At 38.7% G+C, this 16,457-nt stretch overlaps 1 protein-coding gene across 1 annotated transcript in view; it reads right to left on the bottom strand.

The window, feature by feature from the left end:
• Positions 1-16,457, bottom strand: part of ube2e2 (ubiquitin-conjugating enzyme E2E 2) — a 65,508-nt gene that overhangs the window by 4,481 nt on the left and 44,570 nt on the right. Inside the window, exons 4-5 of the mRNA XM_041794452.1 lie at positions 12,153-12,285; positions 1,233-1,380 (exon numbers count right to left, since the gene is read on the bottom strand). Coding sequence (XP_041650386.1) covers positions 1,233-1,380; positions 12,153-12,285 — 281 coding nt within the window. The remainder of the gene's footprint in view (positions 1-1,232; positions 1,381-12,152; positions 12,286-16,457) is intronic.

Raw genomic sequence — 16,457 nt, 5'->3', positions numbered from 1 at the left:
AAACTATTGATCTATAATACAATGTACTATGGCTTTATGGCACAACAGCATTTAAATAAATAATGTTGGCAGAAAAGGACGTGTTTCTTAAAGATGGAACTGCATCATTTTTTCCCAAATAGTACATAGAATTGTTTGGTGTTTAAAATCCTAGTTTTTAAATTAAGATAGCTTGAAAATAGTGCGTATTACTGCCTGATGAGCAAAAACGACCCCTGGACCCTCCTAAGTTTGGGCTAAGCCCCATTTATCAAACACTTCTTGCTAAACTCCTGTGGAGTTCAGCAGCTGTCTACCGTTGAACTGACACTCCAAAGGTGAACAGCACAACTCAAGGATGTGTTCGATAAAGACATAAGTAAAAATGTTACAGACATAAATGGCACATGGAAAATCTTGGAAAAAAAATCTTGCCTTGAAGTAGTTTAAGGCTAACCCCTGGCTTCACCAGAATTACAGAGAAATTCCAGGCCATTCCCAGAGGTACATGCGGTCTATCAGACAATGACAGACTTTGACTGCCAGTGGGTGCCAAGGTTGTATTGGACCTAACGGAGACTCCTTGGCTTTTTCAGCAGTGGACACTTGAGGAACTGGAGCTTTATTTTTCATCACCAGAGGTTGTTTCTTGGTAAGACAGAACCAAAATGCTATTTTCATATCTTCAAAGTTGAACCACTGACCCAGTTATTACCTCACAAGGTCCTGGGTTTTCCTTCTTTCTGTTCTCATTTTCCAGCCTGCACTCGTTCTTCTTTCACCCTCTGTATTTTGTTGAACTTAAAAAGATGGAGCAAAAATCCCATCTTGTTTTATTCCTGTAGTATCTTACATGATGAATAAATGTTTCACAGAACGCCCGCTGTGAATCTCATCTATAAGCAGCTCACTCGCTCCTCTGTGCTGTGAAAATGTGGCTTTATTATTTACAGCTTCTGGCCTCCGACTGTGCCAAAGATCTGTCAGCGTTAGACGGCCTTGGAAAACAATGGAGGTTTGAATTGGTCATGGCTTACTTAATACAACATAAATAGTCTGGAAACATTCATGTTGACTGGGTGTCAGTTTGATATTCAGCCTTCAGTAAAAATAAACAAAGAATGGAAAGATCAATGACAGTTAATAAGGAGGATAAAAACAGTACTGTGTGTCTCTCCAGCACCAATGCGCCTTACTCTAATTCTTCAAACTAGCACTTGTAAAACGTCTATGCATTCAATTGGGGGTCTTACCTGGGTTACAGTCTGTGAGCAGGGAGCAGATGGACAGCAGCACCTTGGAGATGGTGAGGGCGGGGCTCCAGTTGTCCTTCAGGATATCCAGACAGATCACCCCCTGACTGTTGATGTTGCAGTGATAGATCCTCGTACGAAACGTGACCTGTGGACACACAAACACCAATACTTAGTGTTTTTACATCTTTTAGATACTGCTTTATTCTGAGATTGAACATTTTTTACTATCTCCTGCTGTGCTTGTTCATCTCACTTGTGTTTTATTAGCACTTCTTTGACAATGCCTGTTTTTGATTTATCCCTTTATTGTTTCCCTGATGTTGAAGGACTGTGAGCTTCTCCAACTGTATAAAAGTGCCTCATAATTAGGCTTAGAATATTATTAATTCATTAAGTTAAAAATTAAAATGTTCTTGTGAGTGAAATGCCAGGAAAAAGAACTCTATATCGGTGATTCTGGTGCTAAGAGCAGATCACAAAGTATTTTTCTGTTATATCCTCACAATGTCAGATTATGAAACTCCAGCATCTGTTTCTAAGCAGTTATGAAGGGATGTTACTAGGGATGCATGATATTGGATTATTGCCGATATGTCAATGTTTACAAATTCATTTTAACCAACACCAATACTATATGAATGTAGTTCAGACATAAAACTTCAGTCCTTAAGACACAATTTAAATCTAAAGAACAAGAATGAGCATTTGTTTTCATAGCTGATGATACCTCTTATTAGCTAGTATCTGCTGGTACCTAACCTGGCAGACTGTTTCATATCCATTGCACAGATATATTTCCCGTTCATCTGGGAGGGCAGGACTTTCAAACAATAACAACAAAAAAACAAAGAAGGAAAAATGAGGTAGTCGTGCATGCACAACTGTGATGGAACCCAAGCTCTACAGGCTAGCGTTTGAAAGGTGAAGTTTGTCGTTGACTAAAATCTAACAGGAGATGTGCAAAAGCAACTTCTCCGCCAAGAGAAGCTTCTGGCGTTGCCCTTTGCTCTTGTTTTGATAAAGAAATATGGTGGAGGTCTGATCGAAGTGCTGCTTTTCTACAGCCACACAAGCTTATTGCTACTGCGGCAGCAGTCGTATACACCAACAGTAGAACTCAACCCCACCTGCAGTGATCACAAGCGATAAAATCTTTTCATTAACGATGAGCTTTCAGTGTGGCTCTTTGCTTTTTATTTAATGAAGAAATGGGGTCCAGTTCTGATACAACTGTCGCCATACTACAACTACCTCTGGGCTAAATACTACGTTGTAGGCAGCCTTTGCTAACGGTTCACTGTGCAATCAAACCCTGCAATCAAATCCACGCGGCAAGATTGATCTGTCTGATGACAGTCTGTCAGATATGCTTTGCAAGGTTATTGTGCCAACTATATCCTGCTTTCTGAAATGTAATCATACCTTGTAGGGCTGGACTATATGTTGTTTTATAACTGCAGTGATTTATGCATGTGTAATAATTACATTTTCAGCCCTGCAATGTTCGCTGACCTGAGGCATGTCATGCTGCTTCTTCTGTGTTGTTTGATAAAAACCAAATCACAAGATTTTTCTAATTTAGTTAATCTAATATCATCACCACTACTTTATCAAAAAACCTATTTCTGGGGCTGTGACATTCTTTTTTCACAACAGCTGGGTTCTCATTTCAAAATAAAGATCCATTGGCTGAAAAACAGACCACTTCTTCTGCAGTAATGGAGAATTTTGAACAGCGTTTTCTTAACCTATATGTTCTTGGAAGAGCTCTAGTGACAGCTTTGGGTGCTAACGAAAGCATGATCTCCTGAGATGTCATCATTTATTTACTTCATGTGTTTCCAAATGCAAAAAGTTAAATTTCAAAACTTTTCCACCAAAAGTAAAAAACTTTTGTGTTAAGTCTTTTCAGAAATTGCAGCATTTCTATTCATGTTTTCTCTTTATGCACAAATGACAAATATACACATAAACTGGAGGATTAAACCTCACAAATGTCCCTTTCTATAAAGAAAAAATATGGGGTGCAGACAGCCTTATGGACAGGTCATGCTTCCCAGGTTCAAGTCCAGCCTCTGCCACTGTCCTATTTCTAAAACAAAGGCAAAACAGCCAAAAATAAATCTAATAATAACAATTAAAAAGAAAAAAATGCAGTAATGATGCAACTTCAATATAAGAAAGTATCTTTGTTGTCAAATAAACGAATCATATTCACTCATAGAATGACTTGAATGTCGTGATGTGGAAAAATTTGTGAATGTTTTGGCCCTTGCCTTGATAATCTTCACCCATTTGGGCCTTTAGGATAACCTAATTAGGAAGCTGTTCTAAGAAATATACAACCACAGAAAACATGCAGAGAAAATTAAATATTCAACAACAAAACAACCTTAATGAGAAGCACATTAGCAGCAGCTGAGGTAAAAATAAAGACCGCATTAAATATGTGAAAGGAGTGACTTTAAAACCTTCAAATAAGGATAATTTGCGGCGTATTATGCCAGTTTAAGAAGCTTTTTATAACTGAAAGTGAGACATGTAGGACAGTTAAAAGCTGCTGTGGGCCTTTCACCTCCTTCTTCTCTTTTATTCACATTAAAGCTGATGTATCAGCATCAGTAGCGCTGTAATGGGCTCTCTTTACTGCTCCTCTGAGGGACATTTAACTGCATTTGTCACTGCTGCCTGATGTGCGTGCAGCTGAAAAATACACAATTTTACTGCAGTCAGGGATCCATATATTTATTATTCTGTTTGTTTGATGTTGCTCCATGTGTTCAGTACAACACTCGGTACATTCTCATGGTATCCAAGTTCACGACACTGACCAACAGAGGGCAGTATGGGGTAGAAACAAAGCACCACAACAAACAATAACAGCTTGGTTGACACTTGGATTATTGGACTCCAGCAAACAAGTGTTAATGAATTTTCCCATGGCACAACATTTTCAGAAACCTCATCATGGCAGTGACAGTGTTTTTAAAGTGGAGGGAAGTGAACAGGATTTATTCCTCACAGAGAGCAAATCTGAAGCTGTGGTACACTGCCTTAAAACAAAATCACTGCGTTAAACTTTTCCAGCACAAAACAAAAAAACAAATCTTACATAGTTTTGGAGTGGGGTGGGAGTAAGGGTGGGGTTATTGCATGGTATCCCAAATGAAGGCCTTGAATGCTTTCATTAGAAATTCTGTACCTGCATCAGACAGACATCTGCTTTTTAGAGAGAAAAAAACTTTAAAACTCTGGGTGAAAGAGTCTTTTTTGGATTTCCTCAGTGAAACTGACTAGGCCCCAAGCTTTCCATTCCAATATTTTAATTGAACTATTTTATATTCTGATAATAATAGAAGATGAAGATATACTTTATTAATCCCTGAAGGATAAGTTAAATTTTGATTCCTTGTTATTGAAAATATATGCATAGAGGCTGAAACACACACATGCAGACATAGACTTGCTATTCTAGTCATCTGACCAATTTAAGCACTTTTTACACACAAGTCACATCGTTAACACTTCATTTGAAGGGGTACACAGAATCATGCCACCTGAACAACAATAAATGTTGGCATTAAGTGTCATTCAGTCAGTTATGCCACCTTTAATTAAATAAATTAAAAACAAACCCACTTCTACACACACACCACTATAATACTGGACATCCCAAAAGTAGAGTGGAAGATTTCAGTGTACCTTGCACTCTGTCTGATTAACCTGCAGCTTTTTTCCTTTCTAGAGAGTCACATCAGTAAAAACTGGATCTTACTCCATCCTCCCCTATTGTTTCCTGTCTTTATGCTGGCCCAGGGGTGTCAAACTCAAGGCCCAGGGGCCAAATCCAGCCCGTGGTGCATTTATACCTGGCCCACCAGATCATATGATATTTTTATTGTAACTGGTCCACAAGGATGAGGTCTGCAGATTTCCTCTAGTATAAAAATGTGAACTTGACCTGAATGATTTATAAAAAAAATTAGAAAAAGAAAACTGTAAAAATAATTTGATAAAAAGTCAGGAAGGTGGGAAAGAAAGTTGTGTTTTCTCTATATTTTAAATTTTGTATCTCACAGCTATGACTAAAAGTTGTGGTTTTTAAATTTTAACTCCTATTTTGACCTTTTAAAGTCATAATTTTGACTTTGTCTCATGTTTTGACCTTTTCAACTCCTAACTTTGACTTTTGTCTCATTTTTTTTTAACTTAAAAACTCATGATTTTTTATTGTATCTCAGTTTTTTGACCTTTTAAAATCATGGTTTTGACTCTTATCTCATGTTTTGACCTTTTTCAACTCCTAACTTTGAATTTTATCTCATTTTTTTACCTTTAAAACTCACAATTTAAAATTTTATTTCATATTTCAACTTTTAAAACTCATTCATTTGAAATTATATCTCATATTTTGACATATTAAACTTATGATTTCGATGTTTTCTCATATTTTGACTATTAAAAATCATGATTTTGAATTTTGTGATTTTAAAATTTATGGTTTCAGTTTACTATCTCATATTTTACCTTTAAAACCTCTAATTTTGATTTTTTTTTATCTCAGATTTTGAGTTTTTAACCTATTAATGTTGACCTTTTAATCACAAAATCATTTAATCAGTGCCAAGTTTTTTTACCCCCATAATTCATTGCTGGTAAATATAAGGGTGACATTTTATGGTTAAATATCCACCCTGTTAAATTTATTTAGTTATTTAGACTCGAAATTGTTCAGCCCTCAGATTAGACCCAAGCTCAGAATCCGGCCCCTGCTGTGATTGAGTTTGACACCCCTATGCTAGGCTAAGACAGCTGGCTACAGCCTACCTCACTGTAAAGAAGCAAAAAGGGAAACAATGTCAACTTTGCATTAAAGGTGACACAACTGACCAAATGACACTTCATGACAATATTCAATAATGAAAAAAAATCTACAGAATAGGGTAAACTTTAATCAAAGAGGACAAAAAAGAGACGACTACTAGGTGTTGTGTATGATATTCTCATTAAGATGGTAAGAAACAAAGAATTACTACAAAATATTTATATTAAGTAAAACAAAGATCTGCTCTGCTTTTCTTAGGTACATGTAGGGGGTGTGCCAAGGAAAAATGGTTGGGAAACACTGCCCTAGGCCATGCTAACTTGCAATATCCACCCCTTACTCCTCCCTAAAGGTGTGGACTTTGTCTTTTTTATCAAAAGATCATTTTCCCATTCCCCTGATAATGTGCAAGGACATCCAGAGCACTACCAGGGTTGTGTTAATCCTCCTTGGCTTACTCGCCACAACTAAGCCTTACTTCAGCCTCAATTTTTGGACCAAAAATGCCTAAAACTGAGCTGATTGCTGTGCATAGAGTTTTTTGTCCTGGCCAAAGACGAGGCACCAGTAGTACTATTCTTACCAAATACACTTGCATGTGTTGTGCATACTAGCTCAACCAAACACTTTACGAGGGATGTTAGGAATTCTAATATTTGTGTGATTGAAAAAAGGACAATTCTGAAATTTCTGAGGTGCCCCCAGCTCTCTCTCCATCAAGAGGCAAAGCAGACTGAAATCCCTGGTGGCTAATGCCATTACTACTGCCAAGTACCTCATATACTCCAGCTTAAAAAATGTCCCTTTAAATGCATGCCAGTATGCATTTCATTTACACAACCAATCTAATCCTGATTAAAGCATCACAGACCACCTCTTTGTGCAAGTTGTGCTGTCAGATATCCAACCATTGTGCACTGAGGTGTGTATAAAAGATTACCACTTGGTATCAAAAAGGCCAAAAGAGATATAAATCTAATGAATTGTCTCTACAGGGTGTGACTTAGCCAAAGGTAGCTCTAGAGTTTCCCTCTTCATCATTAGTTCTTTGGCTTTAAGACCACCCTGCTAATCATCTGGATAAATTAACCTGACCTGAGCCTTGCACTGATTCTTTGTCTATGCTTTTACAGATTTATCCCTCTTTCTCTAACTGCATTTAATAAAATGGTCCATGAAAAGTTACCTTCATTTGAACCATCCTAATCATGCAAACATTCAAATTACCATCAAATCTTTGTTGCTGCGGTCTGTCTCAGCTTGGCCGTGAGCTTGACATCTGTTTGGAGCAGCGGGGCAAACACTGGTGTCATTGTCAGGACCAATCAGCAACATCTGGCCCTGCTGACCCCAGCCCCTCAGAGGAAACCTCTAATGAGCCTTGGCATTCCCAAAAATCACACAGGGCAGGACGTTATAAATAACCTCTGAGCCTCTGCAGAAACACATCCACCTTGTGAGCTTGTCTGCTCTTGTTTCTCCTTCAGAGTCTTGAAATAGAGTCAGGTTCTGGTCCAAAAATCCCAGGCCTGAGGTCTGAGATGCACTGGGGCGTTTCTATTGAGAGGGGAGCTACAGGGCCAACGGTTTGGTGAATGCGTGTGCAGAGGGGGTTTGGCTGCACATCACAGTGTGTCAGAGGAGTAGGGAGGTATCGGAGGGGGCGGAAACACTCAAGTCCCTCTGGCTACACAGAGCTGGGCCGGGGCCTGTGGATTTGTTTGAGTCTGCTGTCAAACACAGAGCTGGTGGTTACACGGCACAAAGAGCAAGGAAGAAGGGGAGAAGAGGGCAAGAGAGCATAGGAGGGGTGAGCATAACAGAGACAGAGAGAGAGAGAGAGGAGGGAAATGAAGGCCAAGTGAAAGGGTAATGGGGTGCACTGCAACCTAAAGGAGGATCATCAGACGGTGTCTGTGTTCAATGATTAAATCCACTCGGCGTCCTCAGTGTCCTCTGCAGACGGCACAATGTAAGACAAGAGAGGATTCTTAAGACGCTGTGAACATAAAGGGTCAAAACTTAACGATTCTTCACAAACAAAGGAGTGAAAAAGTGCAGACCAAGCTGAAAAGAGCAGTCACAGAGCTGCAGCGCTGATGCTCGACTCAAACCACAAAAACATCAACACAGCATGCTCTGACAGCTTGTTATCATAGTTTCATCAACCAAAAAAAAAGCTTTTTTTTGCATGTCACGGTCCTCATCATGCATCAGCAAAAATACCTCTAAGAACTCCTAGTACCCAAGAAACATTTGCTGCGGGGCTGCGATATGGTTCTGCATAAGAAGCCGAGTAATAATCACCCAAACTTATCCACTAAAACTGGCTATTTTATGGGAATTATGTTGAACAGAAGATTTATTTCCCCATAACTCTCCTTTGATTTTGATCTGGAGTAGGTCTCCCATCTTTACAGCTTTACAGCTGCACAAACAACAGTTAACTTTGCTCTCTTTGTAATACAAACATCAAAAATTAAATATTAAACGAAAACATACATGTCCACATAATATAACACAGCAATAATGAGGAGGAGTGAAAAGATATTGAAATTAAAATGATAAAAAAGGTGTGCAGTTGGGCAGCATAAGGGTTTATTTACATTAAGATGACATATTTTACAGTTCTTAAATTAAAGATAGCCATCCCAATTACCGCCTCCTAGCTCCCGCAGCCAATCACAGCTCTTTCCCTCAACACAGCGGTGTATTTAAATTTGAAATATATCTCAATAATCCCTGCCTGCATTAATGCTGATGAACCACACTGCTGCTGCTGCCAAAGCTTAACCTCCTCCACCCCAGCCTCCTCCTTTATAGCATATTCAAACTCTGCTTCTAGGGATTAATTGCTTTTGAACTAATTTTACTCTATTCAGTACACACTGTCATTGGTGTAGCTATCTTAACATATGGGGATAGTACATATGGATAGAGGACTTTTTTATTGCTCACTCTGCCACCATATTGTTGACACCGTTTCTCAGCTGTTTTCTTGGACGGCCTTCAACAACGATGAGTTCTCTCTTTATGGCTGAATTCATGTCTTCCTCTTTTCTTCAATTATTTCTCTATTATCTCTAACACTGAAGGCTTCTCTCCAAGTCTGGACTGACACTGACAGGTTATGAACTGGCAGCACTGCTGTTACTGCCTTTAACTGTAACATGAATGAGCATTTATGCAAAAAGAATGATGAAAAATCATAAAGGGTTACCCAGAGAACAAAGACTAGATGAAGACATGTCTTAATCAATGTAGCTCACTGGTAATATTAAGACTTTTAAAACTTTTTGAGGCCTTCACTTTCAAATGTCCAGTTTTATGACTTTTCAATGATCCACAGGAACCCTGTTAAAGTAAAACCAAGAAGAGAAATGATTTTATGTTTCTGAACTGAATCTGGCTTGATCGTATCTGATGAGTTTTAGGTACTGAGGGAATCTTGACACTGATTGGCTTTGACAACACTGCATGGAGCAGACTTGTGCCTCACATTTAAATGTTTGATACATAATGGATGGCTTCACTTTTATGCAGATATCTGTTTACAGTGATCAATAAATCATTATTAGATCACCACTGATGGGAGCTAGTGTGTCATCAGCTTGGATAAGGTTCCTCCTGCTTGTCGTTTCTCACAGACTGTTCTACCTGTTTTACACAAAGCCTGCTGTTCAGACTACAAATGTGCTACACACAGAAATCAGAGCACTTCACATGCTGAGAATCACAGCTCCTGTATTCATATTCAACATCTTTATGCGTACTAAGTAAACATGGAAAGAAAGTCAATGACACTAATAAAACCACTGCATAGAGTTTGCTGAGAGAGCCTCTTGACTTAATTATATACCTTAACCTGGAAGCTTTCTTCTTAAGCTCAAATAGTATAAGCTATCTAAAGATGAAGATGACTATTGAACATTAGAGCTTTTTTCTTTTACATTCACTCTGCTTGAATATGGACATTGTGTAACAAAAGGCTGATTGATGGGGCTGTTTTGAAGGGACAGTTAGGGCAAAATGTGTCAGTGCAGGCCTATATGAAGTTTAAACCCCACTGGATGTTTTACCCTTTTATTGATTTTATTCATCGAGTGACTGCATAAATATTCACCCTCTTTAAAGTGACTGACCTAACTCAACAGAGGTCCAGTCAATGGGTGTTAGAAGTCTCACAACTAGTGAAATGGGGATCACCTGAATGCAGTGAATGTGTCTCATGTGAATTAAGTATAAAGACACCTGTGTCAATTAATTAATCAGTATCCCTGGCTACCATCACACCATGAAGACAAAAGAACACTCCAAACAACTTAGAGAAAAGGTTATTAAAAAGTATAAGGGGATGGATACAAAAATATTTCCAAGGTACTGAACATCCCCTGGAGTTCAGTTAAATCCATCATCAAGAAATGGAAGGAATATGGCTCCTGTAAATCAGGCCGTGCTCACAAATTGAGCGAGCACGCAAGAAGGAGACTAAAGAGAGAGGCCAACAAGACACCTATGACTACTTTGCTGAGATTAGAGAGATTCTGCATACAACAGCTGTTGCCAGTGTTCTTCAACAGTCAAAGGTCTATGGGAGAGTGGCAAAGAGAACGCCACTGTTGAAGAATACTTATTAAATCTCCACTAGAGTTCAACAAAAGGCAAGTGGAAGAAAGTTCCTTGGTCTGATGAAAATGGTGCTTTTTGACCATCAGACAAGACACTATGTTTGGCAGACACCAAACACAATACATCACCACAAACACACCAACCCACTGTGAGGCACCACGGTGGTGAATGCTACAGAGAAATGGTTTAAAGACGACAAGGTGAATGTTCTGGAGTGGCAGAGCAAAGCCCAGACCTCAATCGAGTAGAGGATTTGTGACCAGACTTGAAAAGGGCTGCTCAGGCCTGATCCCTGTACAATCTAGCAGAGCTTTAGCAGTTTTGCAAAGAAGAATGGAGTAACAGAGTCCAGATGTGCAAGCCTGATTGAGACCTATCCACACAGACTCAGTGCTGTTATTGCAGCCAAAGGTGACTAGTAAATATTGACATGAAGGGGTGAATATGTATGCCTTCACTTATTTTATATTACATAATTTTTAATACTTTTTTTAAATCTGTTTTCACTTTGATATGAGTTTTTTTTTTCTTTTTTTCTTTGTTAAAAAATTCAAGTTATATGGTGCATGATTGTTTACAAAATCACTGAAAGGGTAAAACATCCAAGGGTTGAATACTCTTTATAGGCACTGTAATCATGATCTCAATATTAATTGAAATAATCATAATTAGCCTTTAGGCAGATATCATGCAGCTCTATTAAACAGACAGACTGCGCTACTCTGATATGTCACTTTTGTACTTTAAGTTACACCTCTGTGAAACAATTTTGCAATAATTTCAACAAAAGAAACAAAAATCTAAGTGAAAGCAACCATCATGTTTATTCTTATCCATACAAATGGATCATAACTGACTCTAGACACTCAAGTTATCTCAAAAATCAGCTCTCCAGAAAATTCCAGCATCTTTCATCACATTGTCTTGATATTCTGGCCTTCATTAGACCATTTCAGTTCCCTTTCGCTGCTCTCATCAGGCTCATTTTCTCCCACAGCAGGCAGCTGTTTTCAGTGAGAAAGTTTGGATAAACTGAGTGTACACCGCCTGCCCAGCATGGAAACAGCAGCAGACAAAAATAGTGACCAGCTGGTGAACACAGTGGAGCATTAAGCAGCTAAAGAGCCAGATTTTTTGCACAGGAAGTAAGAGGAGAGTTTGAAGAGAATGGGGTAAATCACCAGGTGGACAGAGACCTGACTGAATGCTAATGTAGCTCTGTGTCTGCTGATTATGACAGTCCAGATGGTCATATGTGACTGCAGATAATTCTACACAAAAACTTTATGTGTATAAAAGGAGAAAATCTGTGGTTGTAAAGTGTGTTTAGACACACAATAAAATCTCTGAACACATCCTGTCCAATCCTTTCAAATTTCCAGAGTATTGTCCATACTTTTCCAGGCCTTAAGCAGCCAAACTGCCTGTAAATATGTTAACATTTATGTCTAAAAGCCACCAACCTTGGGGGGCTTAAAAGGGTAGTCTGGTGTGAAGGCGATGTCCAGGAAGAAGACTCCCCCCTCATACACGGAGCCGGGAGGTCCCAGGATGGTCGACCTCCACTCGTAGATGTTGTCTCCTTTGGGACCAGCACTGAAAGATTAAAACAGAAGATGTGTTAATATGTTAATCAGGGCAGCTCGTTGGAATCGACAGCCTGGTGATCAAAGTGCCAGCGGGCCGAGACAGATTTGGGGGTAGGAGCAGCTCAGGCGGTAAACGCTGCTTTCTGACAAGTTAATGATGGAGATTTGGGGAATGCTGAGGCCGTGGAGGTTTCAGGGGTTTTAGTTTGAGGCTATTTTAGAGGATTTAGATTATCTTCCAAATTTTTGATGAGAAGATTAGATTACCCACTGCTGGGAGACGAGTTATTGAAGCACACATAGTGCTGGAACAGTTTAATCTAGTGAGGGAGAGTTCAGGAAAACCAGACAATGAAATCAACTCTTCAACACTAAAACTATTCATAGCCTTCATCCTGACTGTTCATAAATGATCCATGTAGGCTCATACTGACTAGTTTTAGACACCCAGGTGGTTTTCTGTGCTTGGTGCTCTGTTGCATCTGAGTCATGTTCAGTCTGGATGTCTTTTTCCTTTTGAGAAATATTTCCATTCTAAGAGGAGGAAGGTGACTAGTTTTTAGTGGCACTTTCTGTTGCATTAATGTCACACATGAATAAATTTAAGGTTGTTTTGGGGATGATTTCCTCCTTGGATTACGCTAAAAGCTAATTTCAGATTTTAGATTTTTTCACAAATCATGATATCAGAATTTTGCACTCTAATGCAATACTAATTAGGCGAGATTCATCAATTATGTACTGATATCTAAAATAACAACTTAGCTGAATGCATTTATCAATACCATTTTTTTTTTCATCTCTTCTTTTGGTGCAACAAATCCACAAAGGAAACATCTGCACTAATGTTTGACCATAAAACAGATCAGAGTTTCTCCAACATGTGGTTTCTCCTCCTCTTTGTGTCAGAGGTCAGGTGGACCAGATACCAGACTTCAACTGACATGATCCATTTGTGCATCCTATATATAGTAACATTTAAACAGCACTGCAACACAATACAAAAAAAAGAAAAAAAGATAAGTATAGGCACAGTGCCTTGATTGTACAAGTGAACAAATACATGCTACTGACAAAAAGCAGTATGTACCGATCTTTAAGTCTTTGCACAATAAGTCTGTTACTTTCAGGTGCGTTTTTCAGGTCTTTAATCACATAAAAAACGTCAAATACTAAGACCTTGCCCACTCAGTCTGATGCATTTATTATTATTCACTGTGAAAAATGTAAAATGTTTTTCCTTTTTTTTTTTTTAAAGGGGGATTGTCCTGAAAAGAGAAAAAAGCAGCGAAGATGATTCTGTGGCTCTTTCACTCCTTCAAAAACCAGCGGGTCCATCCATCCTGACTGAGAGCGTCATATGGCACAAGCTTGTGAGTCAAAGCGCTGTGCCAATTTGGAGAGATGGAGCGCAACTTTACAATTCAGTTATGCTTTAAGGTTCATCACCACATAGTATATGGCCAAATCACAGTGTTTTAAGTGAGGTTTCAGTGCTGGGTAAGGGGCTAGCAGGCAAGTGAGGGATTAGGAAGGGAGCCACAGTACTGCTGAATAATCAATCACCAATTAAATGACTTGGACAGATGCTTAAAAACAAAAACTGAACCCATTCCAAAAAAAAAAAATTTGCAGAAAAAAGATTCAGTGTGCAAAGGCATCTAAGTCCCTTTCAGAAGTATTTCTTAGGCATTGACTTTATTACAGCTGAAGAGAGATGGGAAATATGTGGAGTCAGAATAGGAAAAGACATGCTTCATGTACCAGGATTAGAATTTGAAACTTTGGCTCGAGGACTGTAGCCTCAGTATATGAGCACCTGCTCCACAAACTGAGCTTAAAGTGGCACCCATGTCTTGTTGATTCTTTTAATCTTCTTTACCTCTGACACGACTGATCATTTAAAAAAGGAGACTGAATAAGGGATGCATGAACGCATCGATTCAACACTGGTATTAGTGATATCAGCCCTGCTGCAGCATTTGGTACAACAAATTGCTGAATTAGGCAAGAGTTTAGGCAGAAACCAACGCTGATGCCTTTTTGTGGTCAAATGAGGGAAAATATTGGCAGTTGAAGAGTCTGACATCAAAAGAAGTGATGAAAAAAACCTTAGCATTGGTATGAGTATTCAGCTGTAACGTATCTTAAATATCAGTATCTGTATTGACCCTGATATTCAAAAATCAGTGACTGAACTGGTTTACAGCAGTGGTACTCAACCCGTGGCTCTTTTGTGACAAGTTGTGGCTCTTTAAGTCTAAAAGAGCTTCAAAAATATTCAAAATGATAAAGGGAGCATTGTCAGTAAAAATGATTAAGTACAAGTCACATCAATCACTCTGTTTCCCACCTATGATAATACACAAGCGGCTGACCTCAGTAAAATTACCAGCCATTGCCATTACATGTAAGCTAAATATTGCTGGCATTAGGCCAAAATCTGGTATCTTCATTTTTCATTTGAAATTTGTTTCATAAATCAGTGCTATTGGTCACTATTGCTATGCTATTGGTGAAAAATACATTTTTTCCCCATGCACTGAAAAGTTTTGGTTTTAGAGATAAGAAGTTTTGGCCCAATGCCAGCAATATGAGAGAGCCAGAGGGAGCAAGAAAGACAGAGAGAGAGATATATCCACTGTTGCATCGTTCCAGTAAGTTTACTGATTGGGTCTTGAGTTTTATAAACTGCTGATCTATATTCTAAAGAGCAAAAACACAAAAATAAATGCAATGGAAGTAAGCAAGGTGGGACAAATTGTGGCTCGTGCAAAAAGATTAGATAGGGAAAAGATAGATAGAAAAGATGGGGCGAGGTTGAGTACCACTGGTATGCAGTATACACTATGAAAAAGTATTCAAACACAAGAGATCATGACAAACCCTATTTTGCAATGGTAAAAAAGTTAAATGACAACAAAACATGACATAAATATTGTGCAAAGCAGGCATTTAATATCCCCTTAAGTGGGAAAAAGAAACAAAACCAAAAAACTTCACCCCACAGGGCTTTGAGGTTACAAAAACTTTAAAGCTTATGTGTTTTGTGACTTCAATAAAACAATGGACTATAAAGTAACTGTTTGTAACCTATGTTGTTTTATACTGTGAGATGTAATGTCAAACATAAAATTCAGAAAAATAAACAGTAAATCCACTGTCCTCTTGTTCCTTAGATTTGGCTTCAACAAAGCTTTACAGTGCAAGAGTTGTAAAACTGTCAAAGCCATTCTATTGTTAATAGAAGCTAAACTGTATTAAAGGGTATTTAAAAGACAAACAGTCCAAAGTGATCCCACATTTGATGCGGTTTATTTCCTGATCTGAGTCTTTCTGCTGAGTGGAGACTGAAGGTCACATCTGTTGTATCGTCCTGGTAATTAATGCCATTTCCATATTAAGGCCTCCCTCCCCCCTCTGCTGTTTGTGGTAAGACCCTGAGCTGGACCCGAGCCAGGAGGAGACCGGGACTACGTCCAGATCACAAAGACCGGGACAATGAACAATCCCTCCGATTTCATGTAATTACCAGTGACCGTGTTCAACGCCAACCCTGAGCCGCTGGCAGAGCGAGGCCTCCAAATGTGTTTCTGTGGTTTGTTTTCACTGAAGGCTGCTACATTTCTGTTAATGTTCACTTTTATTCAGGCAGAAAGCAATAATCGGAGGCACAGATTTCCTGACAGTGTAATAACCTCAAACGACACACTGTTAAAAGCAGCATATGGCTCCAAGCGTGCCCTTGAAAATGGATCACTCTCCATAAATAGACATTAGACAGTCGACGTTTCCTTCCTCCGTCAGTGTCAACACATGCAAATTTGAGCTAATCTACTTTGCCCCTCTTTCTCTCTGCCCCTCGCTTAAGCCTGCTTTAATTAGCTAATTATGATTACTTCTTCTCTGGGGAATTACTTCAAAATACAGAGGCGATAAGGACCCTGCCGATCTGGACTCCTGTTGTTTTACACACAAAGAAAATCTTTTAGTAAGTATGAACACTGAAGGAAAAAAGAAAAGAATGAATAATAACCATGCTGCTCTTTGTTATTGAATATATTTGTCTTTTTAAATCTAATAATTAGCTGTAATTAATAAATACCACCTCACACATACAGGGTGGTCGCTGTAGCTAAAAAAATACAGATATTAATAACATTGTAAGCTTTAATTTAG

Source organism: Cheilinus undulatus, linkage group 8 (assembly GCF_018320785.1).
Source record: "Cheilinus undulatus linkage group 8, ASM1832078v1, whole genome shotgun sequence".
NCBI lineage: Eukaryota > Metazoa > Chordata > Actinopteri > Labriformes > Labridae > Cheilinus > Cheilinus undulatus.
The sequence above is the reverse complement of the archived record's forward strand: the minus strand, read 5'-3'. Positions and strand labels throughout refer to the sequence as shown.